The sequence below is a fragment of the Panthera leo genome, chromosome B4 (genome assembly GCF_018350215.1).
Source record: "Panthera leo isolate Ple1 chromosome B4, P.leo_Ple1_pat1.1, whole genome shotgun sequence".
Classification (NCBI taxonomy): Eukaryota; Metazoa; Chordata; class Mammalia; order Carnivora; family Felidae; genus Panthera; species Panthera leo.
This window is the reverse complement of record NC_056685.1, coordinates 76,149,658-76,173,148: the sequence shown is the minus strand read 5'-3', so window position 1 is coordinate 76,173,148 and position 23,491 is coordinate 76,149,658. Positions and strand designations below refer to the sequence as shown.

General features: G+C 52.4%; 1 protein-coding gene across 4 annotated transcripts; it reads right to left on the bottom strand.

The window, feature by feature from the left end:
• Positions 1 to 144: 144 nt before the first annotated feature.
• Positions 145 to 21,108, bottom strand: PRPF40B (pre-mRNA processing factor 40 homolog B). Of its 4 annotated transcripts, none has more exons than XM_042946446.1 (26): positions 21,046 to 21,061; positions 14,483 to 14,563; positions 13,551 to 13,694; positions 13,174 to 13,239; positions 12,467 to 12,494; positions 12,213 to 12,238; positions 11,965 to 12,075; positions 11,557 to 11,677; positions 11,450 to 11,474; positions 11,047 to 11,229; positions 10,682 to 10,811; positions 10,535 to 10,599; positions 9,855 to 10,019; positions 9,645 to 9,753; positions 9,117 to 9,267; positions 8,348 to 8,481; positions 7,569 to 7,683; positions 7,329 to 7,420; positions 2,781 to 2,897; positions 2,415 to 2,552; positions 2,111 to 2,206; positions 1,772 to 1,858; positions 1,377 to 1,554; positions 1,053 to 1,114; positions 796 to 939; positions 145 to 695 (listed from the first exon to the last, which is right to left on the bottom strand). In XM_042946446.1, the coding sequence occupies exons 1-26, from the start codon at positions 21,046 to 21,048 to the stop codon at positions 603 to 605; spliced, it is 2,664 nt and encodes an 887-aa protein (XP_042802380.1). In that variant the 5' UTR covers positions 21,049 to 21,061; the 3' UTR covers positions 145 to 602. The 4 variants fall into 4 exon arrangements, with proteins under 4 accessions (XP_042802380.1, XP_042802381.1, XP_042802384.1 ...); XM_042946447.1 differs by having other exon boundaries at positions 11,605 to 11,677; XM_042946450.1 differs by lacking the exon at positions 21,046 to 21,061 and adding an exon at positions 20,417 to 20,432.
• Positions 21,109 to 23,491: the final 2,383 nt, after the last annotated feature.

The window sequence follows — 23,491 nt, the reverse complement described above, 5'->3', positions numbered from 1 at the left end:
AGGGGAACCGGGCTGGGTGGGCTCCAACCACACAAAGGGAGGCTGGCCTGTCATGGGACACTAGTGCTCTCTGCTGGCCACACATGCACCTGCCCAGTACCCAGCCTACCCAGCAATATATGGAAAAGATAAAAGAGCCACTGGCCATGTTATAAATATTATTTAAAAAACAAAAACAAAACAAAACAAAACACACATACACTGGGTCCCGGGGCTGAAGGAAGGAGTGGTAGAGCCCGAGGGCCCGGGCAGGCAGAAGCAGGTACTGGTGCTAGAGGGTAAGGACCCCACCTGTCACCAACCTGTCATTCTTCCCTAGAGGCCCCTTCTCACATTTCTCTACTGGCACCACCCACCCCACACGGCATACCAATCTCTGGTCTGGGGCTGAGGGCAAGGACTGTACTAGTTGCCCGGGAAGTGGAGGACCCTTAAACACCACAAGCAACCTTGGGAGGTGCCAAAACAATGGTGTGTTGGGGGTGGGGTTACTTGAGGAAGAGTGGACACAGACCAGACTAAGAAAGGAGTCTAGTGCAGATGGTGAGGGTGACCTAGGATCCACAGCCTCACACAGACCCGAGGCAGAGCAGCTCGTCGGGTCACTGGTGGTCATCCAGCTGCTGCAGGAGTGTCCGCCGCCGTCTTTCCAGCTCACCCTCGCTCAGCTCACTTTCCGACGTGTCCCAGCCCGTCTAGTGGAGCAAAGGCACAGCTCACCCACAGCCTCCCCCGAGGGCCACGGAGGTCTGGAGAGAGTGCTGACTGGGTTGGGGTCAGGTGCCTGCCTCTCACCTTCTCCTTCTTGATTCCAAAACCTGGGGAGCGGTTGGGGAGTTCTGCCCGCCGGAGCTCCCTGTCCTTGTCCTGTTCTGGTTCTTTCTCATCACTCTCCTTGCCAGCTTTCTCCTCAGGGTCTGTCTCGCTCTCAGGACTGTTCTGTAAGAGCCCAGAGTCCGCCTGCTCAGTTCCTGTGAAGGACAGCCCGGGAGGCGGCTGAAGAGCTCTCTCAACATGGCAGGGCCCTGGGTTGAAGTCCCTTCTCTACGCACCGACTTGTGTCTTCTCTTCTTAGTTTTCTTTTTTGGTTTCTTGGCTTTCCGAAGGCCATGATCTGGAGACAGAAAATGCCCAGTAAGTCTCACAGGAGGAGGGAGGGCTCATCCCTTTCTCTGCCATAGACCTCATTCTTTAGACAGGGAGCTATCTGAGGAAGTCTCTCAGTCCAGTTTTCCTTCCTTCTCCCAGTTCCTGCCTGGGCAGGGATGGGACATTCTTCCTACTCGGTCCACTCCACCTCCAACCTCAGGGAACTGGCTGGGCTCCTCAGGGGCCTTCTCTCATCTGAGTCAACTCTCCAGCTCTCAACTTCTTACCTGATCCAAGGAGAAGGCGAGAAGATGGGGAACCCCGTCCTCCAAGGGCAGCACCCCCACTTTCAACCGAATCAAGTGAGGAAGAGGGCTCAGAGCCTGACTCCGAGGGGTTCCGCCTTCTCCGTTTGGGGGGTCGGAGAGACGGCGGGGGCAACTCCTCCTCTTCCGACTCAGAACCCTGGGCAGATCAGCAGACACATGTCAGGGCACAGGTTCTCTGGCCTCCAGAAGCCCTCAAGTCTAGGAACTGGGGACAGAGAGGCGGATCCAGGGCCAAAGGAATTTTCAAATCTCACTCGAGGGGGAGGTGATGTAGGGAAAAAACAAGAAACATGGTTCCTATTTCCGTAAGACAGTCCAGCCTCCCTCCACATCCCTTCGGCCCACCAACTCACTGATGGCGAATGGGAACGCTTTCGATGGTGCTTCTTGCCCTTTCTGCCATGTTTTCGGCCTTTGGTGTGGAGGTGCTGGCATTCAGTCTGGTAGAGGCAGAAGGAGCGGTGAAGGCGGCACCAGGGTTAGCCCCAGGAAGGACCCTGCACCCTAAAATCTGATTTTGCCTCCTCTCAGGCTAGGGCCTCAGGCTTCTCCAGGACACTGTCAGACCTCCCCTGGTTGTTCAGGGAAAGGAAAGCCCCAGGGGAAGGAGGAGGCCACTGGAGTCTCTGTTGAGCTGGACTGGGTGTTCATAAGCCTTGGACAGGGGCAGGGGGCCAGAAGCTCTGCCTCACCTCCAGTACCTGCAGGAACTCCCGGAAGAGCCGGATCCGTTCCGACTCCAGGGTGATCTGCTCAAAGGCTGAGTCGCACACAAAGCGCTCACGGACCTTGAACGGGAGAGCACTGCTGATCAGACCAGCCCCGGCACGGCACGGACACCGCCATGAGCACAGGGCAGGGCTGGGGCAGAGGAAGGAAGGGAGCCGAAGCTGGCCGCGAGCTGTGCTATGACTGGGGTGGGCCCCCAGTGGTGGAGAAGCACCGCTGCCCTCAGGACTGAGGGGGTGGTGTTTGGTGCCAGGCTACAGCCCTGACCTCTTCCCAGGCAGTGCCCAGCTCCAGAGCAGGCACGGCCTGCCTCAGCATGCTTCGGAAGGCAGCTTCCCTGCGCCGCATCCTTCGCGCCTCCTCCTTCTCCCGCTCTCTCTCTCGTGCCTCTGCTTTCTCCAGCAGCTGAGGGCAGAAAGGACGTAGAACTGGGTCACCCAGGAGGGTGGGTGCCCAGGCCCCACTCAAGCACACCATAGGTCGAGGGAAGCTGGGGTCTGAGCTCCTGTTGCCATCCCCTGAACAGGGGGTACGGTCACACGGGGGCAGTGAATGAGAAGGAATGGAACGAGACAAAGGGATGAGTTTGAGAATGGAGCCCTGGCTACAGCCCCGCCCTGCCCGGCCCCTCACACTATTGAAGGTCAGCTTGATGTTGCCTGCGTCCAGCGCAGCAGCCCTCTTGTCAAAGCTTATGACGTGGGCGAAGTCCTCAAAGGCTGTGTTCACCTCCACGCAGAAGCCCCGGTCCTGTGGGCACAGTGGCACATGAAGCAGGGGCCAGCACGGGCCTGAAGCCTGAAGCTGGCCTCCAGGGCTGGCAGAGGGTCAGACTACAGAATGCTCTAGAAGTCCCCCAGCCTCCAGAAGAGACCCGCAGGACTCAGATGCACTTCTGAAACCAAGCTGTCCAAGTCCTCACCATCTGATGATTAAGCCTCCCATGCCTACCCTTGGTTTGGATGTCCCAGGGAGCTGGACAGGGGCGGGGGGAGGGGTGGGCGTTGGGTCACATGGGGAGGGGGAACAGGGTGTGTGTGTGCCATGTCTGCTGACTGATGCCTGGGTTTCTCACAATTAATTCTTTGTTCCTTGGGCCTAAGGCCAGGCCCCAGGGGGGGCCCTCCGGCCGCTCAGTAACTTCCTTGCACTCTCAGTCAACACCTGCTGGCCCCATCCTCTGGCTCAGTTCTGGAGTGCTTACTATGTGTCAGGTACCATTCACTTCGCATACGTTATCGCTTTTAATCCTCAGTATCGAAATTTAAGCATAGGTCCTGGCCTCCTGATTTTATGTGGAAGGAGAAACCAAGGTTTAGAGAAACTAGAGCGCTTGTCCACGGTCTCACAGCTAGTATGTGGCTGACAGAGAACTCCACCCCAAGTCCTTCTGACACCAAAGCCCACAGATTAAAGCACCACACCCACACAGACCCCTCAGTCCATGTGGGAAAGAGAGGCCATCGGGTGTGCGTCTCCAGAACACTACTAAAAATACCTTCCCTTCTTGAAGCACCCTGGGCCAGGCTCAGGGCTTCACATCTCTGCCTCCCAACACCTTAATAAAGCAGAAGCTTAGGAAAGTTATCTCACTTGGCCCATGTCAACCTGGTGAAAAGCGGAGCCACTGGAGTTGGAGTCGGCTGGGGCACCAGCCCAGTTCCCTCCCCTTCCTTCCACACCGCACTCACTTGCTCTGGCTTTTGTGTCCATGCACAGCACGCTTTTCTTTTCTCTAAGTTCTTATTTGAATTCCAGTTAGTTCACATGCAGTGTTGTATGCGTTTTCAGGTGTACAGTATAGAGAGCATGCTCTTGTTTATTCCGAGAGCACTTCCTCAACCCATGCTCCAGCCCTTCTTAAACACACCAGTCTCTCTCTCAGGGAAATGAAAGCTCCGATCTCACCTCTCCACTGGCTCCTTCCATCAAGCTCATACCTCGCTTAACCGGGAACATCCTGTCCACCCTGCTCTCCCCTTCCTCAAGCTAACAACCTCTGCTTCTTTCTCTTTGACTCAAAATCTTTAAACGCAGCACGAAAGGAAACGAATACACAGTTATTGGGCCTACTATAAGCAAGACACTTACAAATACTACCACTTCTCACAACTGTGCACAGAAATTATCTCTATTTTGCCGATGAAGAAACTGAGGCTCAGACATTCTATAACTTGCAGAGATCTCAACCACTAAACAGGCAGGAGTCACCTGACCCTAAGGTCTGTGCCGTACCTACTACTCTACCCTCTTCACAGACACTACTTTCCTAAATGTGCTCATGTCCTCCTCATAGCCAACTCCAAGGGCCCCTTCTCAGTCCTCATTTGACTGATCAGTCCTTGCACCTCTGCTGCTCACTTCAACACTGTCCTCCTGTCTCTGACCTCTTTTAGTGCCTCTCTTGCATGTGGTGTTCCCCTGAGAATAGCATTTAGTCTTTTCAATCTACACCGTCTCTAGCAATCTCAACCCCTACCTCCCTCCTGATTTCAGACCTGTAACTGACCGGATATTTTATAGAAACTTCAAATTAAGCAGATCCCAAGAGGGTTCATTTCCTGTGAGCTACCCCCCCCCCCACCCCTACTCCCATGGATGTCCCAGGCCCAGATCTTCTGGCTTCCAGCTGTTCCAAGTCCAAGGCTCTTTGCATTATCCTATTGGGTGAGAGGTGCCCTCCCAGTCTGCAGGGCTGGTGGGTGGCCATAGAGACTCCTGGGCTCCTCAGCCTTCCATAGGCAGGAGCTCAAAAAGGGGCAACAGAAAGGGGAACTATCTAAAGCAGCTTCTTTCTCAGGAGATGTGGCCAGACAGGACTCAGCGAGGACTGGATTCCTACAGGCCTGTCAGCAAAGGCCAGCCACTCCGTGGCTAAAATGTAAGCATCTAATAAAATTTAGCTCTCCTGAGATTAAATATTTATACTTTACATGATAATCCTATTTAAAATACAGTATTTGCTTTATTCCTCCCTGCCCCAGGTTACTTTTGAGACTAATTCCCCAAATGGAATTTCTATTTTCTCCAGCCTCTCTCTGTCCATCCTACTTCTGAGTGACTTTAACCTACTGATTTTAAACTTCCTTTTTTTTCAACAGCAGAAACATTTTTTTCAACAAAAATCTTACGTAGAACCCCAATATATAAAAGAGAAGCTGCTGTACTTAGAAACAGTAGGAGCATAAAGTCCCTCCCCTCACTCAGCTCCCCTTCCCTGTCCCAAGGTGCCCCCAAGGAAACTCAGGGGGTCTCAGAAACACAGCTGGAGCACTACAGCTCTCCCTCATCTGTTTTCCCTGTGGAGCTCTAGCTTGTCTCCCACCTAGATTACCTCCGGACTGGTCTCCCTGCCACCTCCTGCACCTCTAACCCCGCCTCCAGAGTCCCATGCTGCTCTAACCTTTCTACCAAAGGGCTCCAACAGCAGGGGAGAGAAGGCTGGGGTGAGCCAGAAGAGGATGGCTCGAGCTCAAGATGTGTTTAAACCACTTGCCACTAGGACTTTCAGTGTCCCAAAGCTTCAAATACTATCTCATCACCATCAATCCCTAAGGACACAAGCACTGAGTCTGAGAGGTACTACTCTACACTCACCCAGTGGCTCTTCCGGGACATCATCTGACCCTGGCTCCCTGTAACTTATAAGATAAAAATCCAAATTTCTTATTTTAGCATTCAAGGCATTTTATACATAGGGCTCTACTTCCAAACTGGGGTGTGTGGTTCCAGAGAAACAGAGGAAGCCACGAGACCATATGGTATGTCTTACCTAATGGTAAGTAACTTTAAAACATTAAGTTTATATTAAAGAGAGATATAACGTGGCATTAAGATGCAACACCTGAATCTGTAAAGCAAAACGCCGGATTTCAAAGAAATGTGTGTGCAGTGGGACATTCCTAGCTTTGGTCTCAGACCCTTTTCACCCCAGGTACCAAGTTATTCCCCTTGGTAATTAGGTGTATGTTGGTGGAAAACTCCCCCATTTTTTAGATGAGGAAACTGAGGCCAAGGAAGGTTAAAAGCCTGCTGCAGGTCACACAACTAACAAGTGGTTAAGCTAGACTTGTGCCCCAAGTAGTCTGTCTCCACGGTGCTGCTCCTAACTGCCGGGCATACTGCCTCCCCAGTGCATTTGCATGTTCTTGACTTCCACAAAGAAATATGCTTTCCTTAGGTTTTCTCCTTCTGAAACAAAAGGCTCTCTTATAGTGTCTCTATCACTTCTCTACCTTTGATGGACACAGACATTGAGAACCCTCTCTCCAGTGTCAGACAAGCAATGTGCATGCACAGCAGTAAATGGCAGCTGAACTCGCTGCCACGCCAGGGAGGTGATAGGGAGTGACGACGATAAGGATGACATGCATGGCGTCCCAGCCTGGGTCCACTGAATGCCTTGCAAAACCAGCCAGTGCTGCCAGATAATCCACATTTTGTTTTTTTGAGAGAGAGCGCGTGAGCTGGGGGCCGAGGGGCAGAGGGAGAGAGAATCTTAAGCAGGCTCCACACTCAGTGCACAGCCGATGCAGGGCTCAATCCCACAACCCTAGGATCGTGACCTCGGCCGAAATCAAGAGTCGGATGCTTAACTGAGACCCCCAGGTGCCCCAATAATCCATATTTTTAAAAGAACTGAAGACTCAGATTTTTATGTGCAACCTCCCAGTTTTAAAATATTAGCAACAAATTTGAAAGTTTTCTAAAATACTGTACAGGCCAGAAGGAACACATCTGTGAGCTACCAGTTTATGATCAGCTATGCCATGGCCTAACGTGCCGTGGCCTCTCCACTCCCTTGCCTCTGCTCCTGTAATATCCTATGCCCAGGACCTCCATCCTTCTCCACCTACTTGTTCTTAAAGTAGGAACTTGTTCTTAAAGTAGTATAGTTCAAATGTCAATTCTTTGGGTTCCTGTCTCTGTAATAGCGCTTGCCCCTCTGTGTAATAGGTGTCATGTCTATCTTCTATGAGATAGGAAGGCCATGAGCTCCTTCTAGATAGAAATTGTACCTTACTTATTTCTGTGTCCTCAATGCACAGTAAGGGATCATAGTAGATATCTGCTGAACTGAGCTGCAATGCTCCTACAAAACAGGACTTATCAGGAAGTCCTGTCCAGAGAGTGTGCCCTGCACCCAGCTTGCATCCACCCACAACCCCAGGCCTCCCTCACCTTAAGAATGTCCTTAATGATCTTCTTCTCATCATGGAATCGTGCCTTCAACTCCTCCACATAGAACTTGAACAAGTCCAGAGGGGTGGAGCCTGCGGGGGAGGGAGGGAGGGGGGCCTGGCGGGCGGCAGCTTCCCAAGGCCTGGGGGTGGGGTCGAGGACAGGACGAGGGAGTGGGGGTGCAGACAGGCTGGCAGGGCAGGAAGCCAGGCTAGAGAAGGGGGAGCCTGGCTGCCTTACCCGGCTGGCCCAGCATGTTGGCAAAGCGGACATCAGTGCTGACCGCTGGGTACAGCTCCATCCAGGTGGACATGGAGTGCAGCTGCCCTGTCTCATGCAGCTCATCCAGGAAGGTCTGAGCAGAGAGAGGCCAGTTACAGGGAGAGTGAGACAGGGAGAGAGGCAGAGCCAAAGACGCGAGGAAGAGAGGAGATGGTAGGGAGAGGTAGGAACAATCCAGATTGAGGAAATGCAGGCAAAGGAGGCAGAGATGAGGAGATACAGATGGAGAGGCAGACAGCAATGCAAATGCAGAGAATGTAAATACAGACAGGAATGAACTAAAACTTGAGCAGAAGCTGAGCTAGAAGGCAGAGAAATAGAAACTTGTCTGGAGAATGTTCTTCCTATAGTTTTTGCTTTCAGCTTCCCAAAGTGATACATCTCAGTAACCCGCCACCACCACCGCCACCTCCAAGCTGGGGGACAAGCTAGCTATGCCTATCTGGCTCCCTACCAAAAGGAAATGAACTTGGCTGAGCTGCCAAGCTGTGCCTTTAGGGTGCTCTCTGCTGGCAGTTTCTGGGTGGTGCATACATCTAGTCTCCCTAGAGGAGCAAGGCCCAGAGTTGAGGGGACACAGCAGGAGCAGAACTGCAGGCACAGAGAGGCCTCGTGGAGGTGGGACAGGACGAGACACAGATGAAACAGTGGGCCTAGCTGAGAGGAGGCAGGGCATGGGCAAAGAGGTTATGGTCCAGGGCAGAGCAGAGTTCCAATCTAGTGGGCAACAAAGATACCTGGAAGGCCTCCCGGTTCTTGCGTTGCTGACGCCGCTCCCGAAGGCGGGCCCGCTCCCGCTCTTCCTCCTCCTCCCTCTCCAAAGCTCGGATGTGCTCCTCAAAGCAGATCAGTGCATCTTCCTTGTCCATGTCTAAGTGCAGGGCGGGGGGAGGCTCAGCCTGTACCGCACTAGTGGGACACCCTCACAGACCCCAGCACCCCCAGGGTTCAAGGATGCTGCCTTGGTAGATGCCAGGGTCACCCAGGGTGGTGGGCAAGAGGGCCAGAGGGCTATGTGGGAGAGCTGCTGGAATGGTGGTTCTGGGGGAGGGTTCATTCATGTAGAAGAAAAAAAGTAGCATGTATTCAGCTCTTGTGAATTCAGTTACTGGAAGTAATCATATGAAACTAGTAATCTCAGGATCTGAGGTTTTCTAGAACTGGGAATCAGTCAGACTCTGATGCAAGTTCAGAAGATAAATTTCTGATATTACCAGTGATTACAGGCCAACAACAGCTCACTGTAACACACGTGACCAGTTAAGACCCACAGTGCCATGACAATTTAAGACCATATTCACATGAGTTATAAAAATCATCATCTCCTGGTCTTCTGACACTTATCCTAGAGCTCTTCCTCCAAGGACATACAATGTCTAGGTCAACAGTGGACACCAGAGGGGAGGAGGGAGTGACCCAGCATTCTCCATCTCCAGTCTGGAGAGTGGGGTCCCAGGTCTGTGAGGAAAGGGGAAGGGACAGGCAGGAACGGAGACCCGGGCTTACTCTGCAGCTGGTGGTCCTGAGCAAAGCTGGGGTTATCCATGAGGTACTGCTGGGCCTGGGACCATGTGGTTTGGAAGTTGACACTACTCATCCCATCCAGGATGCTCTTCAGGGCCTGGATGTTGCGGCGCCGGAGCTGCTTGGCCTGTTCCTGGGGAGCCACAGTGTCAGGGTCAGGGTAAGGTAGGATAGGTCGGAGCTACTCAAGTGGGCCTGGACAGAGGAGCATTCGGGGAAGGCAGGTAGCTAGGGAACCTAGGAGGGCCAGACTCCAGACTTTCATGCTCCCAGAAAGGGGAAGGGGCACAGGTTACAGACCAACCCCTCATAGATGCTTTCTTGCCCTCCCATACCCAGGCTATAGGCCCAGACCAGAAACAGGGAGATGTGCAAGTGCCATACCAGCTTCTGAGTAAGGAGCTGGGACCCTGGGACAGTGGAGAAATGAATGGCCAGGGTCCATAAGGATGCAAAGACATGAACAATCTAAAGTGAGACAGGCTAATGGATCCAGCCAGTGACTGTTACCTTCTCCTTCTTGGCCAGGAAGAAGAGGACATCATCATAAACCTCTTTTCGATCCCTCTCAGGGACCACAGCCCATACCTCCAGCTCCCCAAAGGTCTGTTCTGCCCGCCTGTGGAGTATATGGCCCATGGGTAGGTAAGCAGGGAACAGAGACCCTGGGCCCGCATGTTCTCAGGGTTCCCAGGCCCCACCCCAGCCAGGCCCCCTGACCGGTAGCGGGTGGTAGAGGTCATGCGTTCGTGCTGCTCCAGGAAATGCTGCAAGGTCTGCTTGGCCTCCTTGGCCCTTAGCCGGGCCTCTTCCTTCTCCTCCTTCTCCCGCTGAGCCTTGTAGGCATTGAATGCCTGCTTTTTCTCACTCAGTTTGGGCAAGGCACTGGGGTGGAAGAGGGTGGGAGCGGGATGGGGATAGGGGAGTCAGCCTGAACCACCCTGCACAGCCACCAAGCAGGGTCATGGCAGACAGATCTGAGTGAGGGGTCCATGCATGGGCACAGCAGGCTGCAAGGAGGCAAAATGGGTCTCTGGGATGAGGGGAGGGGTGGGAGGCAGTCAGGGGAAGACTGGGCTCCAAGACACCACTAACACTGGGCCCTTTTGCTCAAGGTGCAGTCAGGCCTCCACCCTTTCCAGCCCCCTCACCCCAATTAATTCAGTTCCAATCAATTCAATTCAACAAGCATTTATTGAATATCTCATATCAGATACCTTTCCCCTCCTCCTCCAGGAGGCCCTCCAGCTTCTTTTCCCTACACCCTTGCCCTTCTATCGCTCTCCTGACTCAGGCCCCCTTGGGGCCTGAGTATTGAGCTGGGCTTCTCAGGGAGGCCCTAGCCCAGCTGCTCTCACAAACATGGTCTGGAGGGCCTGGCTCCCTCTGCCCAGGCCTACCTGTAACGGGGGTCGGTGACCACCATCTTCATGGCCTGTTCCCACGAGGCGTTGGAGGGGACAGCCTAGAATGGAGCAGGCAGGGGTCACGGGGCCTGCCCACCTCCAGCCCCCTCCAGGCCTACCCTGGGAGCCCCACCCCCGCACCTTGTCCCTCAGCAGCTCCTTGAAGGCCTGCTTTGCTTTCTCCCGGTTGCTCCAACTGAGGCCAGACCTCTCTGGTTCTGGCTTTGATTCCTCTTCCTCCTGCTGCGGTGGCTGATGCTGTCCAGCAGCACTGGGGGGCAAAGGGGACTCAGCCACAGCCATCTCCCAGTCCCCACAGTTTCAGTGCCCTATGCAATCAGCAGCATACCACCCTCTCCTGGCTCCCCAGAGCAGCCCTTTTCTGCCCTTCAGAGGCCAAGCCCAGATCTTCACACCCTTCCCAAGAGACCTGGCAGAGTTCAAGGGTTGAACTAGGTTGGGAGCTCGAGGCCAGTATCTGGAATGTCTCAGGGGGCAGCCCTCACCTGCTGGGGCCCTCCTCCGGCTGCTGCAGAAACCCTTGCTCCACAGGCTGGGCAGCCTCTGACATATCGCAATCTTCACTGCCACCTGGCTCAGGCTCTAGAAGGCCCAGAGGCATAGGGGTGGGGCCGGGCGGCACAGGTGGGGGCTCAGGCTGGGGCTGAGGTGGCTGCGGCTGCTGCTTCCTACAGATGAGCCAGAAGGGCAGTGTCCACAAGTAGAGCAGAGACAGGGAGAGTCGGACCAGCTGGTCTCTATCCTGCGAAGGACTGGGGCCAGAGCAGACCACTCCACAAGGAGACTGACAGCTGGCTCTTCCACGGAGCAGGGACCATGGAGAGAGGGTTCACTCCCACCCCTCGGGTGGCCCCCAAATTTGGATGGATAGGTGGGCAAGTCACTCACCCTGCAGCCTCTTGTTTGACTAGAGCTGCAATGGGAAAAGATAACATGGTCACAGGGTGGCAAGTGCCACCCCCCAGAACCACAGCCCAGGCCCACCCCCTCCTCACCCTCCAGGTCATCCAGATCCTTGGGCCGGGTCCAGCGAGACTCCTTACTCTGGTTGTTATAGTAGTAAGGTTTGCCCGTGTCTGACTTGTACTCTTTCCAGGGACACTGAGACAGCAGCAACTGCAAGAGGATGGGCAGAGGACATCAGTGGACTGGGCATGCCCTCTAGCCACAACTGGGGGAGCTAAGGGGATCCAGTGAATAGAGAACGTAGGAGTTTTTAGTTACCACCTGGCCTGGCACAACATGGGGGAAGGTAGATTTCCTGAGATCCTAGGGAGGTTGAGGGGTGGTTAGGGATCTTGGGATCAGAGGAACCATGTGCATGGTTAAAGACTCAGGGGAAGCCAAGAACTTGGAGGGGTCAGGGAAGCTGAAAGGAAGGGCCAGAAAGCCCCGCTCAGGACCTCTGCCTTGGACTTGAGCACGCTGGGCTTCTCCCACACGGACTGCTTGTCGTCAGCATTGTAGTAGTAGATGCGCCCATCAGGGGCCACATGCTCACTCCACAGGGCCCTCTGGGGGGGGGGGGGGGCACAGAATGGTGGTCAAGGCTCCTTTCCCAAAGCTCCTCCTCCTCACCCCAAAGATTTAACCATCAGCCCCCCAACTTTCAGCCTTTCAACCCAGAGACCCCTGAGCTGGAAGAACTCACCGGAGGGCCTGTCCCAGCCACAGCAGCTAGAAAAGAAGCCAAAGGAAACATTAAGTCCTTGCTCCAATCCCCATCTTATCCCACCTATTCCTCCCTTACTCCATCCCCAATAAATATCCCCTGGTCCCATCAACATCCCAGGCCCCCTGGCATCCCAACAGGCATGATCCAGGGTGGGCTCTAGTCCATGTTCCCCTCTCCCCTGTACCCCCCAACCTCCGAGCCTGGGGTGAGCAGACCCCCAGAAGACTCACAGCTGGCTGTGTCCGCACCCGGAGCCGTCTGCCGAAGAAAGAGGAGGGGGAAGGGTTGGGGCCAAGCCCAGTGGCCCCCAGGACCCAGGCCATGGGGGATGAAGAAGCAGGCCAGGCCAGGATCCATGTGTCCTGCTCCCAGGGACCTCTGCTCCCTAATAGGCATCCCCCACCCTCTGGGGCCGTGGCTCTAGGACCCTAAGGGGAACTGCATAGCAGCTCTGTTGTCTTCCTCAGGTGACAGTATTTTGTTGAGTCAACCTCTGAGACCCCTCTTCCATAGTGGATGCCAAATGCCACATCCTACCCAGACTCTACTATACTGAGCAATGGCACAAGAAGGTACGGTGAGATCCCCAGGTGCCGTTTCTTCCTTCAGAAACAAAGAAGATGTGAAGAGGGGACTGTATTCGAGTGTCCGCAGTGCTAGCTCTGCGACAGTAGTGTCAGCCATGAATGTGTTCCTTAAGGAAGCTGGGCACGGCGAGAAGTAACAAGAGAGAATGTACATGCCGCTGGGGATGAGTGAGAAACTAGAAGAGCAGAGTACATGGCTGGAGAGGAGGACTTGAGTGTGGGGAGTGCTGCCAGGACCAGGGTGGATCCGATGAGAAGAGGGAAAGAATGGAGGCCATATCCCTGTACTTCAAATCAGACCCACAGGGCTGCAGTGCAGAGCCTGCTTCCTGCTGGTCCCCAGTGCTTACCGCTGCGGTGACAGGCACCGCTGGCATCAGCATTCCTGGCATCATGGGAGGTACCATTCCTGGTATCTAGGGATACAAAGAAGACAAAAACTAGCTACCAAGGTGAGGGCAGGCACAGGCTAGGCAGGCTCCTGAGAGATCCCATTTGGGGCCATGACCTTCACATGGGCACTCCCTCAGACAATCCCCGGCTTCTGGGCTCTCGGCCTAGCCGAGGAGTGTTCTCCAGTCATTCAGCAGACAAATCCTCATGGGCCTAGCCAAAGCTCCCTCTCTTTTCCCCTTACTTTCTGAAGTCCAGATGCCCACTCTAACCCCTACCCCCATCTAGGCTCACAGGTTTTCTGAGGCACTGGTGAGGAGAGAGGATTGATTACCTGTGTGAGTGGTGGTGGCGCCCCCATTGGTGGAAGCATTGGGGGCATGATGCCAGGTGGCATTGGGGGGATGGCTGGCGGTCTCTGACTCATGGGAGGTAGTCCCATCGGAGGAAAGGGTGGGGGGATTCCTGGAGGGGGCATCTGAAAATGAGGAAAGGAATGGATACTGAGCAGAGAAGGCACTGCATTGACCTATCAGGGAATATCGACTTGTCTCCCACCCTTCTTGACCCTCCACCCCAGCTCTGAGGCAATTTCAAGGCTTTAGTTTGAGAAGCACAAAGCATGAAACTGCCTGCTCCTCACCACTGAGAAAGACTGATAACTGGGGGGGAGGGGGAGAGGGTCTTCTGGGTCTAACAAGCAAGCACACAACTTCTTCAGAGGTAGGGAAGGGAGAGGGAAAAGGGAAGTGTAACTGCCGCCAGACCGTGGCTGGAAGGCTCCACCTCCTCGCCAATTCTCCCCAAAGAGGCCTCTCAGAGTAAGGGCCACAAGGCAGGACTCCAGGTATCCAAATCCCCCAGTCCCCTGCCTCCCATCCCTTTTTCTCCAACTCTGTGTCCACCAGCCGCTATTTCAGTCTGCCTTCTGTGGCGTATTGAAAGAACAGAGATAAGGAGTAGTGAAAGAGAAAGGCAGCCCTGCCACGCCCTCACACTAACAGGGTCTTTTCCCTTCCACTTCTCCTACCCCAGCCCCACTGCATCCCAAGGACAAAAAGACAAAGGGGGAGCTGTCAGCTTTATGGACTGGATGCTTAACAGCAGCTCATCCCACCCCAATGCCCAAGCAACACCACCCCTTTACCAAGGGCAGCAGAGGGGACATTACACAAAACCGTGCTGGCGAGGCAGCAGCGCTAGGGACTGGGGAGCTGGGGGTTGCAGGCTGGAAAAGCCAAGCCCAGGGAAAGACATGAAACTTACGAAGGGTGGTGGCATCATGGGGGGCCCCGGTGGGAAGGGGGCAGGCGCTGCTGGGGGCCGGGGACCAGAATCGGGAACCGACTGTTGAGGGAGAGAAAAGTCATAGGACCCAGGATGGGCAAAGAGATGGGCTTTTGCAGAAGGGAAGCAGAGCGGTGAGGATGAAAAAGGAGCACAAAGTTCAGAGAAAGGGTCTCCTGGCCCAGTTTCCTGCCCATGCCCAGCTCTGAGCCCTGGCTAGGTCTACTCTCTTCCACCAGCCAAGAGCCAGCGGGCCATGCCCCTTCAATAGTCATCTTTAGGGGCACCTGGGTGGCTCAGTCAGTTAAGCATCGGACTTCAGCTCAGGTCATGATCTCACAGCTCGTGAGTTCAAGCCCCGCATCAGACTCTGTGCTGACAGCTCAGAGCCTGGAGCCTGCTTCAGGTTCTGTGTCTCCCTCTCTCTCTGCCCCTCCCCTGCTCATGCTCTGTCTCTCAAAAATAAATAAACGTTAAAAAAAAAACTTTTAAAAAAAGTCATCTTTATTTTGCCAAAGCCACAGAAAAGATGGAGGCAGCTGTACCGCAGGCACAGACTAGCTCTTCCCAAGGCTTTTCATCCATTCTCCCGTCTGTGGGCAAAGGCTGAGCCTCCCTCAAACCTTCAGCAGAGGCCTCTCATTCCCAAAGTATCCCGGGAGGAAGTGACCTCTTTTCCCATTCCCCTACCTGAATTCACCCAGTTAGATTCAAACCCAAAGCCCTGTGAACAGTCACTATGCCTTCAAAGCACTAGCCTCCTCTCTTCACTGCCAGCCTCCCACAACTGGCCTCATCCTTAGTCACTCACTCACTCTGAGACCTCCCACTCCCAATCACCCCCTCCTCTTTAGCTCTACTCCCCCTCCCCTATAGATCCCAAACCCATCTCCCTGTGGCTGATACTCTGAACAGCCTAGGTCTCCCTGTCCTACACCTACCGGCTGCCACATCCCATCCTTCAGTGGTTGGCTTAAATATCACTTGCTCTAAAAAGACTTCCTGACTATTTAAAGCAGATCCCTTCCAATTTATTCTGATTCCCTTCTAAGTTTCTTGGTGCATATAACAGTTTTGTAATTATTATTATTATCCCCTTACTAAAGTATAATAACATTCCATGAGAACAGGGATCATGTCTGACTTGTTGAAAGCTGGACTCCTCATACCTGATAGTGTCTGGCACATAATGGGTACTCAATAAATATTGAATGAATGTAAGAACAAATGAAGGAACAAACACCCCTAATTCTAAAAATTCATTCTGTAAATATAGCCCCACGTGGCCAAAATTACGTATGTATGTTTCCATTCCATATTATTCGTAAAAACAGACTGGAATCAGCCCAAATATCCATCACTAGGTAACTATGAAATTATACGCAAACATACAATGGAATACTATATAGTCATAAAAAATGAAGATGCTCATTGTCTTGATAGGAGCAATCTCTAAATACGTTAATAAGTGGGAAAAAAAAAAGCAAAGTACAGCAAAGTTGGATCATTTGTATGAAAACTGGAGAGAAAAGATGACATACAAGAAATCAGTAGAAGGGGGACAGAAGTGGGAAGGGAAATTTCTCACTGTATGTATACCCTTTGTAACCATGTAATTATACCCCCTATTCAAATATATATATATATATATTTTTTTTTCCCCCAAGCGAACTGAGGCTTGGAGATGCAGCCAACAGCCCTGCCCTTCCTCCTTTTTGCTTGAAGGTTAGAAGGTGTCAGGAGGAAGGAGTTCTATGGAAAGGTGGTAGCTGGCTGAAGAGGAGACACCTCACTGCTGCCCAATTTCCCTACTTACCCAATGACCCCTATGCCAAGAAGGCTCAGCATTTAAAGATGCTTTTTAATCTCTACCTCTAGCAATATCTGTCCTTCCTTTTTCCACTCATCTTGTCCTAAGGAGAGAAGGGCATAAGCCAAACTATTCCAACTTGAATCACCTCTTTCAGTGTTCACCTACTCTGGCCCTGTATTCAGACCTGCTCCTGCTCACGACTGTCCTTAGCGTGAAAAATCAGAAACTAATCAATATGGGAGGAAATCCATTTCTCTGTGCCACACTTGCCCTGGGAGGTCTGACCTCCCAGACGCTGCATAACCATCTTTGGGCCCTCTTAGGTTCGAGTTGCCCATCTGAGATTGGCACCACCAACCATACAGTTGTCTAAGATAGAAACCAGTGAGTCATTCTCCACACCTCCCTCTGCCTTGTCACTATGTCATGGAGTCCTGCTAATTGTGCCTCATACACATTTCTTGAATCCATCCACTTTTCTCCATTTCCTCCTCCACCCTACCACCCCTTTTGTTCATCCAACCTCCTGTAGTAGTCTCCTCACATCCGCTCCAATCAGCAGCCATAACAAGCTCATCAAAATGCACCTCAGACCATGCTACTCCCTGCTTAAAATTCTTTGACGGCTCTCACTGTTCTCAGGGTGGAGACCAAAACCCCTACCCAAGGCCTGGAAGGCTGTGGGAGGTTTGCTGTGCCAGCCTCATCCACGCTGAGCTCCTGGGTTTGTGCTCCATCTGGCCACCCTCACCTCCTCTCAGTTCTCCCATGTCAGGCATGCATCTTTGCCAGGCACAACTTCCTGCCAACCCCATACACCTAGCCTACAGGTCTCACATCTGTCAATCACCACCTCCTCAGGAAAGGCTCCCTCCCAACCCAGTGGACCAGGCTAGTCAGAGCCCTCTTTTGCATGTTCATGTACCATGTACCCTCCCCCTTTAGCAATTACCCACTGGAATTTTACAGTTTTTTGCACAATGCTGATTGTAGGATTATTTTAGGTGGCACTAATAAAATCCAAATGCTGACACTTAAATTATGATACTTCATCGATTTTAAGAAGTTATCTGTGGGGTGCCTGGGTGCCTCAGTCAGTTAAGGGTCCGACTCTTGATTTTGGCTCAGGTCATGATCTCATGGCAGGAGATCAAGCCCCATGTTGGATTCGGCACTGGGTGTGGAGCCCGCTTAAGGTTAAGACTCTCTCTCTCTCTCCCTCTCACTTTCTCTTTGCCCCTCCCATACGCAGGCACACACGTCGTCTCTCAAAAAAAAAAAAAAAATTAATAAAAAAGATGTATTTTGACAAGAAATGTTAAAATGTGAGTCTTAGAATCAATGAAATTATCTGCTGCCTCCACTAGACCTTAAACTTTAAGGGGCAGGGACTTTGCCTGTTTTTGCTCACTCTGATATCCTATCCCCACTGTATTTTCCTCACTGTCCCTGGCTGGCACACAGTAGGTGTTTATGTTTGTTGACTTAATGACTGAATGGTCTTGGCAGGTCCCACAAAACACAGCCACTGGTAAGGCATGGTAGTTACTCAGGAACACAGAATGGCAGATCTGGAGGGTCTTCTGGCAACCACCCAAGGTAGTCTCCTTTCTCAGATGAGAAAACTAAGGGGAATTATCAGTCCCATACCCCGCCTGTCAGGGACAGAGCCAGGACTGGATCCAACCTGCCCTCCAGTCCTATCTTCCGGGCATAGCCCTTGCCACAGGAAACAGGTCTGGTTTTTTCACTCTAGCATATTCCCCACTCCCCCTGTGGTTAAATCAGCAAGGATCCAACGTTTCCTTGAGGACTAGTGATGACTCCCTATTGCTCACCCCACAGAATCCTACCTAACATTCAAAGCCTTTCAACAACGCTCTTCCACTCTTCTTGGTTCAGCCTGACTCCATGGCTGCCCTCCTCTCTGCACAGCAATTGTTAGGTTACGCCATGTGTTCCTCTTATTCCACGGTCTCTGTTCAAGATGATCCAATCTTCAGATTACCTTTATGATTATCCTCCACACATATACACACTCCTACCTACTTGAGTCCCCTCAGGATAAATGCTGCACTACTTGGCACCAATGACCTGCTACTCTGTGGACGTTTGCTGGGTGTTTCCCACGGGACTGCCCATCTCCCTATTCAGGAGATTTCTCTATATTCAGGGATTATGTTTTCTCCTTTTAAGCCTCCTCTTGAGTGTCTAGTCAGGGCCCTGCATACAAAGTACTGTGATCAAATGCAGGCTCATCCTTCACCTTATTAGATTTTTGCATACTGGAATATCCTAAACAGGCAAATGTGTGCATGTGTGTGCATATGCTCAGGTACATTTGTATAAATTCTCTGGGTAAAGGCAGCCTGTGATGAGAGGGACAGAGGCTGGCAGAGGCTGTCTATATGGCTGGGGAAAGGGAACTGGAATAAAATACTAGCATGGGAAAATCTAAATAATAGAAAAATGAACTGTATATGACTATCTTTAACTTGGTATATGTGCTGCCAAAGCGAGCACTGACCATCTTTAACTTGGAATGGAGACCCCTGGCCGGGATCCAGATACTGGACTGTTTTGGACAGTTCCCGCAGAGGACAGAGCAATGGAACGAACATAAATTACCATGGAAATTCCAAAGCCCTCCCTTTCTTCAGCTTCCCCTGTGCAATGTGTACACTTTCTTTCCTGAAACACCCCTGCCCCTATCTCACTCAGTGCCTGTACAACTTTGGGTCTTATTACACTTTGGGGTGAGACTCTGAAGTAACTCGTGTGAGAGAGGGATATAGGAAATGGGGCTAAAAGAGATCAAGATCCTGTGTCTTCCTGGAACAAAAACAGATTTGCGGGCTGGAGAGATATGATGAAGAGACAATTGATCATCTGATCATCATATGTTCACCTGGGCCAGTGGAATCACCCCCCCCCCCCAAGGTGCAATCAATTCTCAGACTTCACATCTAAGGGGCATCTCAGAACTAAAGATTCAGAAGAAAGAATAAAAAGAGAAAAGAGCAAGAATGGAGAGACAGAAGGAAGAGCATGGAAAGAGGGATTAATATCATCTAACAACTAATATTTATTGAGTGCTTATTACGAGCCAGATACCATGCCAAATACTCATTTAATCCTTGCAACCATCTAAGAGGTTATTATTATCCCCATTTTATAAATAAAGAAACTGAGGTTCAGAGAGATTAAGTAACTTGACCGAGGTTCTAAGAGATTAAGTGGCAGAGGCAGGTTTGGAATCCAAGCAGTCTGACCCCAAAGCCTGCACTTTCAACTACTCCACCGAGCTGCCTCCCAGCAAGGATGGTGGTGCCACAGCTATTTCTTACAAACGTATTCTCCTGTTTTCTTTTCACCCCAGTTCACACACAATCCTGAAGGTTGGCCTGGTCTGACTCACTCCCTAACGGGATTTGTGTTGGAAAACGAAAGCTGGAAGGCACACCTCTCAGAAAGGGTAGCTATCATCAAAAAGAAAAATGCCATGGAGGCTGAGACCAGCTGACTACCCCGCAGTCTACCTGCCTCAGCTGCCCCAAACAGCACGGGCCCCTCCCTGTTTTCAAGACCATCCTAGTCCCCCCTCCTCTATACCAGCCTTAGCATTCCTTCTCCCCAAAGAGACTGGCTGTCTCACTAGAAAACACCTTCCACTGCTTCTCTCTGATCTGCCATCCCCTCAGGATGAAGACCTCATTCTGGTCTTCATTTTCTTGGGTTAGGTCTCAACCTCCTCTGTGACTTCCAGAGTTCTTCCGTCTCTCCAATAGGATTCCAGAGGCGCTGCCTAGCCTGCTCCAGCCCTGCACGCTTTGTGCCTACCATCCCCCCACATCCCAGGGGATTTTCTGCAGCCCCAGCTGAAGGCCTCGCCTCCATCTTCAGCCTTCTTTCCCTTGCTTCCCCACATCCTAGAACCCGTTCTCCTGAACTCTTTCCTCAAGAACCACCCCATTTTGAAGCTGGAAAAGATCTGGGGTATCATTCTCATGCATTTTCCTTGTTTCTTTTTTAAAAACCGATGGGAAATCTGAGGCCCAAAGAAAGGTAGTGACTTGCCCAAGGTCACACAGAGTTGTTACACAGTTTGTTGATGGCAGAGTCAGGGTTGGGACCAAGGGTCCTCTGCTTTCTCGTTTCTTGGACTATCCAGCACTGGATGGGGGCGGAAGCCTCTCTTTCCTCAGGAGACAATGCCCCCTCCTCACCTCAGGAGACAATGAGGGGGAAACGAAAGAGAGGGGGGTCTCCAAGTGGTCCTACGGGGTATCCTGGCCTCCAGAGGAAACAAGCACTGGGCCTGGGGAGGGGCGTGATGCACGCCAAATATCCCAGGAGGGGAAAGTGTGGCCCCAGCTTTCCCCTTATTCCTCGGTTCCCACATTCCCACCCTCTCTCCGACCTTTCTCCAGAAACCCACCCTTCACTTCTTCCCTTCCCCCTCCTCACCCAGTACCGCAACTCACGTTTCACTCAACCCCCCTCTCCCCTCACCCCGCCATCCTCCATCATGGCCTCCCCGCCCCTTCTCCCCCAAATCCCTACTCCCCTCCCCCTCCCGGGCTCCCTTTCCTAACCCCTCATGCCCCTCGCCCTCCCCCGGGGTCCCGGGTACCCCCGGCGGCCTCCCCGCCCCCCCGGCCCTGGCCCGAGCCGCCGGGGGCGCTGTGGGACCGCCCCGGGCCCCTCCACCCCCGCGCGGGGACGTTACCATGCCAGAGCCTCCGAGCAGCTGGGCCGGCTCGGCCCACCCGCCAGTAAAAGCCGCTCTGATTGGTCGGGCCGCAGCCGGGAAGGCGGGGCCAATGGGGGGTCGCACCCCTTGGTGGCCGGGGCTCCGGTCGCGCCCGCGGACCAGCCGGCCCTGCACCGGCCCGGAGCGCCCGGCCCGGCCCCGCCCCCGGCGCGGAGAGCCTGGCCCCGCCCCCGCGCCGCCAGGTCCGGGGCCGCCCACGAGGGGCGGGGCGCGGGGCGCGCCTGCTCCGGGCTCTGACTGGCGGCTCCAGCCGCCCAAGTTCGGCTGCTCCGGAGGCCAGAGCGCGCGTCCCGGGCCAGCTCCGCGCGCGCCGGCAACTCTCCTGCCTTCTTGCCCTTCCCGCCCGGCCGCCTCCAGACCTGGGCGCGTCGCTTCCCGGCGTTAGCCGTTCGGCTGGCGCGTCCGTCCCTCACGGGCGCTCGGAGCGGCTGGATCCCGTGCGCTCGCTCCCAGGACCGGGGGGCTGGACCGACGTATTCATTCTGACTGTAGGGGTATCTTTGCACCTCACAAAAAAGTTTTTTTTATTCGTTGAGTACTTGTGTTTAGCACTTTTAAATTCATTCGTTGGGTAAGTATTTGTTGAGCCTCTGATATGTGCCAGGAATTGTTCTGGACACTGGGCAAATGGCAGTTTAAAAAAAAAAAAGCAAACATCCGCTGAAATTCCTGCCCTCGTACGTGCTTCTCACGTGAGCCTGAACTTTTAAAGATTTGGTTCCCACCGAGCGATGAAAGGAGAGGGGGGGCAATCATCTATAGGCGTTAAAGATGTGAGCTAAATACTGTGTTGCCCACGCGCATAAGGGAATTACAACCCAAAGCTATTTAGTGAATATGCTGAAGGTCTCAGGGCTACTAACTGACAGGGCTCCTGCCCGAAAGGGAGATGCACCTTCTCTCCAAAGCCTCGATAGAGATGCTTCCATTTTCCTTTATTTGTCAACACTTTGCTGAACCTGTGCTCTGTACTTGGTACTGTGCTAGGTGCTGGTGATTCAAAGCTCTGAGCCGGGTCCCTGCTTGCAAGGGGCTTAGAGTCTACCGGGGAGAGGTAGAAACACTACCAACAGAAAGCAGAATTCCTAAATTAAAGGAGACAAAAGGGAGGAAAGGAAGAAGGATTCATGGCGGGGGAGGGGGGGCATTGTAGAGAGGAACTTCATTGGGGGCCTAGTCCTGTGGTTTTCAAACTTTATTACTAAGACCTCTGTGCATAGCAGAAGTGGTCAGAGTTTCCAGAAACTTATCAATCACGTTTTATTTTATTTTTTTTTCTTTTTTAAAAGTAGGTATTTCTTAGAATACGTAGGCATCTATTTTAAAGGATCAAATAATTGTATGAGATTTGTTCATAAAAACCGCAGAGCCCTGCCTCCATCGTCTCTCTCTGCCCGGAGGCAGCCATTTTTAGCTCTTTTAAGCTGTTTCTTTTGGCATTACCTTCATTACCCTGGCCCTCCTTCAGCTGCATCCCTCCCAGGGTGAGGAGTCCAAGGGGACATGCCTATCCAAAGCCCACTTACCCCCTTATAGGCCATATTCTGAATATCTGGAACCCTGGATTTCCCTGCACAGCTTACTTCCTTGCTGATGATGTAGGCATCCCTAGTCCTGAAGGGTAGCCAAGGGTCAGTTACTTGAGCAAGAAGCAAGAGAGGCATGAGCACAAGCTGAGGTCTCCACGGGATCCCGTGTGAGGCTCTCTCAATGTAGGACAGAGGCAAGGGCAGAGGAAAAGAGTGAGGCAAGAGCTAGGGGCTGGGGGCTGCTGTTTTTTAGACTAGAACTCTGAAAATTCCAAAAATTCTAATTTAGAACATGTCTTTCCAGGTCCTTATGAAAGTACATTGGTAAAGTTAGGCATTTAAAAAAAAATTGTTTTAATGTTTATTTACTTTTTGGGAGAGAGAGAGCGTGAGCACGAGCTGGGGGGGGGGGGGCGGTGCAGAGAGAGGGAGACACAGAATCTGAAGCAGGCTCTAGTCTCTGAGCTGTCAGCACAGAGCTTGATGCAGGGCTCGAACCCAGAAACCGTGAGATCATGACCTGAGCCGAAGTTGAACATTTAACTGACTGAGCCACCCAGGTGCCCCCTAGAAGGTATTTTATTTAACAGTTTGTTAGCTTAATATGTAACATTAAAATATTTGAGTAATTTTCCCATTTGTACTCTTGTTCCAGCTCCCGCAAATAATAGAGGCAGATTGGAGGATTTAACTTTTTTCCTTCAGATCTCCTCCCCTGCCCACTGATACCTCATTCTCATCTCCCATCTGTCAAATTTAATTCAATAATTTTTGTTAGTTCAGTTTTCAGTTTTCACCATACTGACTTCATATGGTACTTTGAGTTGAGTCATGTAAAACACTTTGATTACTCTTCCTCTCTTGAACAACTT

Coding starts and splice junctions, on each gene's coding strand:
- PRPF40B (XM_042946446.1), bottom strand. Junction 10,600..10,681: donor AGGAGCTGCTGAGGGACAAG/GTGCGGGGGTGG, acceptor GCTCCATTCTAG/GCTGTCCCCTCCAACGCCTC. Junction 9,268..9,644: donor TCCTGGCCAAGAAGGAGAAG/GTAACAGTCACT, acceptor GTGGCTCCCCAG/GAACAGGCCAAGCAGCTCCG.